The 1,559-nt window shown below is 38.7% G+C and overlaps 1 protein-coding gene across 1 annotated transcript in view; it reads right to left on the bottom strand.

Moving 5' to 3' along the window:
* The window catches only part of NUSAP1 (nucleolar and spindle associated protein 1), a 37,799-nt gene extending 37,537 nt beyond the window's left edge, over window positions 1-262 (bottom strand). The window contains exon 1 of the mRNA XM_035895744.1: window positions 231-262. Within this exon, the coding sequence (XP_035751637.1) occupies window positions 231-262 (32 nt within the window). The remainder of the gene's footprint in view (window positions 1-230) is intronic.
* Window positions 263-1,559: the final 1,297 nt, after the last annotated feature.

The following is a 1,559-nucleotide window of genomic DNA, read 5'->3' as shown; positions in this document are numbered from 1 at the left end:
CGCCCCAACCGCCGCCTGCCCGTGTGAGATCCCGGCTGAGCCGGCACAGCCGCCTGCACGGGCCGCCGTTATCATGTGATCTTGATTGCTCTGAATAACTGCCTTTATTCATTCTGCCAGTTTTTGTGTCATCTGCAAAAATTACTTTTTTTTTTTTTTTTTAGCAGCGGTAATTTTACACTTCAAGCTGACGGGTGAGTGTATTGAATAGCGTGGAGAGGAATACTTACCCATTCAGAAAACTCTCGAGAAACACCCCCATTTAACCGTGATTCATCACAGACAACTACTACAAGCCATTTCAGTTGAAATCTTAATCCATTTAATGCACGCTTTTCTACTATGTAGTGTTTTAATGCAGATTGTCAGCTTCAATGAAACACTCCTGCCAACTTCGGTATTGTATCAATGCGCTACTTACAACCAAAAATGTAGTTCCAAAGAACCAAAAGCAGCCCCTTCAAGTAATTTTCCATTGTAAAGTTATGGAAACTAACATTATTTTTACTTCTGCTCCTCATGAGCAGCAAATCCTGTATTCAGATTGTTTTGTTTTGCCCAGACTCGATGCCAAGCTAATGGGCCTACAGCTATTTAAGTCAACTCATTTGCCACCTTTCAGTTTTGATTAGCTATCAAACCTACTTCCGCTTTCTGTAGTCTTCAAAATACTCTTAACAGTTAATGAAAACCAAGTAGCTGCATGCAGCCAACCATCCAGAGACTCTCAATATAATAAACTTGAGTCTGCGGATTTGAAAATCGACTACTTCCTATTTGCCAGCAGACTGGAAAATGGTTCATCTGTACTTAAGTACCTATCCCATAATACTGCTTTTTCAAAAGACAAAGATGAAACATTAAGTAGTTCTGCCTTTGAGGTGATAACCTTAACCTTCACAGATGACCTTTTTTCTCAAGAAGATTTAATTTCTACATGCAATCAGGTATACTAAAAATAATACTTTGTGGATATCTGCATTTTACAAATTTATTATCTCAGCTCTGTTAAACTTCTCTTACTACAACCTTTTAAGTAACATGTTAAATATGTAGATTTCAGAACACTGAGTAAGATACTTAGTGGCTTCCATGGGATTTATACAACTAACAGCAAAGTTAGATTCTGATAACTGGGGGGGACGGGGGACTATTGCAGGAAGGTGAGTTGGGGTTTGGTTTGGGCTTTTTTTTTTTTCTGTGCACCTATTAAGAATATTTGTGTTCACCTTAAAGCACACTAGCATAAATACCTGATTTCTAATGTGGGGGCTTTAAGGACAGACATCACAAACTAGCATGAGTATTATATACACACCCTTTAACAGAACAACACTCCAACACCATAAGGAGTGGGGAAATAAAAAGCCAAGTTTGGAACCATGGAGAGGTGTAAAGCTCATGCAGTATTATGAGTGCAGGTCCTCTTCCAGAGCTCATGTTTTGCAGTAGTTTCTTCTACTCTACCAGCAGGAGTGAAGGAGTTATTAATAATCTGAAAACAAGCTCAGTTGTAAAAAAAAAAAAAAAATATTGATCTGTAAGGCCTGCTAGCAACA

Source organism: Egretta garzetta, unplaced genomic scaffold (genome assembly GCF_000687185.1).
Source record: "Egretta garzetta isolate BGI_Z169 unplaced genomic scaffold, ASM68718v1 scaffold526, whole genome shotgun sequence".
NCBI lineage: Eukaryota > Metazoa > Chordata > Aves > Pelecaniformes > Ardeidae > Egretta > Egretta garzetta.
The sequence above is the reverse complement of the archived record's forward strand: the minus strand, read 5'-3'. Positions and strand labels throughout refer to the sequence as shown.